This window comes from Corylus avellana, chromosome ca7 (assembly GCF_901000735.1).
Source record: "Corylus avellana chromosome ca7, CavTom2PMs-1.0".
Taxonomy (NCBI): Eukaryota; Viridiplantae; Streptophyta; class Magnoliopsida; order Fagales; family Betulaceae; genus Corylus; species Corylus avellana.
Genome location: NC_081547.1, coordinates 10,331,247 through 10,332,718, shown reverse-complemented (window position 1 = coordinate 10,332,718; position 1,472 = coordinate 10,331,247). Strand labels below are relative to the sequence as shown.

General features: G+C 31.4%; 1 protein-coding gene across 1 annotated transcript in view; it reads right to left on the bottom strand.

Moving 5' to 3' along the window:
• The window catches only part of LOC132187852 (omega-amidase, chloroplastic-like), a 17,648-nt gene extending 16,176 nt beyond the window's left edge, over positions 1 to 1,472 (bottom strand). Inside the window, exons 1-2 of the mRNA XM_059602285.1 lie at positions 1,421 to 1,472; positions 1,242 to 1,315 (exon numbers count right to left, since the gene is read on the bottom strand). Coding sequence (XP_059458268.1) covers positions 1,242 to 1,315; positions 1,421 to 1,472 — 126 coding nt within the window. The remainder of the gene's footprint in view (positions 1 to 1,241; positions 1,316 to 1,420) is intronic.

Here is a 1,472-nt window from a genome sequence, read left to right as displayed (position 1 = left end):
GTCGGATATATACAGATCTATTACATGCAATTTGTGGATTACAAATTTTTTAAATCACATAATCTAAGGTCTCTAATTATTTTAAACTACTTTAATTTGAATCACTTTCCATCGGATATATACAGATCTATTACATGCAATTTGTGGATTACAAATTTTTTAAATCACATAATCTAAGGTCTCTAATTATTTTAAACTACTTTAATTTGAATCACTTTCCACTAAAATCATTAACAAAATTAATCATATAGAAAAAGTTAGATACCATGGAGGTGTAATTAGAGAGATGACATGCATGTAAAATCCCCTAACCATAAGATAAGAAAATTTATTTTGTAATTATATCTTAAATAATGTATATGGTTTAATGATTGTTGGTAAAGTGTTATTTTGGGCATGGCTCAACTTTCCATAAGGTCAAATTTTCTTTACTTTGTAATACTTTCTTTTCTTTTCTTTTTTCTTTTGTGAGAAAAATATAAAAAAGCCCCACAAACTACCAGTCGTTTTCGATTTAGCCCTCTAATGTTCCAAAAGTGATAAAGTAGCTCCCCAAACTACTAAACTATTGCATTTTGGCCACTCCGTTAGTCAAAACCTTTAGTTTGGACGAAACTGCAAAACGACGTCGTTTTGTTATGGGTAAGTTACTACAATGCCCTTTTATGAAAAAAAAAAAAAATTTGAAAAAATATAAAAAAGCCCCCCAAACTACCAGCCGTTTTCATTTTAGCCCCATAATGTTCAGAAAGTGATAAATAGCCCCCAAACAAAACGACGTCGTTTTTCAGTTTTCGTCTAAACTGACGGTTTTGACTAACGAAGTGGCCAAAATGCAATAGTTTGGTAGTTTGGGGGGCAACTTTATCACTTTTGAAACATTAGGAGGCTAAATCGAAAACGGCTGATAATTTGGGGGGCTTTTTTATATTTTTCTTTTTTAAAAAAAAAAAGTAATCGTATACTCAGCACCGGCGTGAATGAACAGTAACCACACCTAAACTATCACACAATTACTACAAATACAACGACAAACTGAGTTTAGGTGTTTGGCAATCCTGATAAACTAAATCCTCAAAATCATAAGACTCATCTTTAAGCTCAAAATCTTCAAAGAATGGTGTCAAGCATTTTCTTTTTTCTTTTTCTTTTTTTTTTAAATGGAATTTCAATTTTTGGTGCTAAGATACAAATCTTCAAAACATGATCTCCATCCATTAGTAGTTTCCAAATTCCATCACCAGAGTAACATCCAAAACAACATTAGCCATGTCCAATTCTATATCATCATTGTTGGAATTTTGTAAACATGTTTCTATAAGACCAAAAAACAAAGAATGAGCAAATTTATCTTACACCAAATTTTGGGTCATGTCTACATCGTTGACTCCCTCATCATCATCAATGATAGGTTACTTACGAATATTGAGGATGTTTAGCTCAGTGGTCATATTTCCAAATGTAAGCTTCAT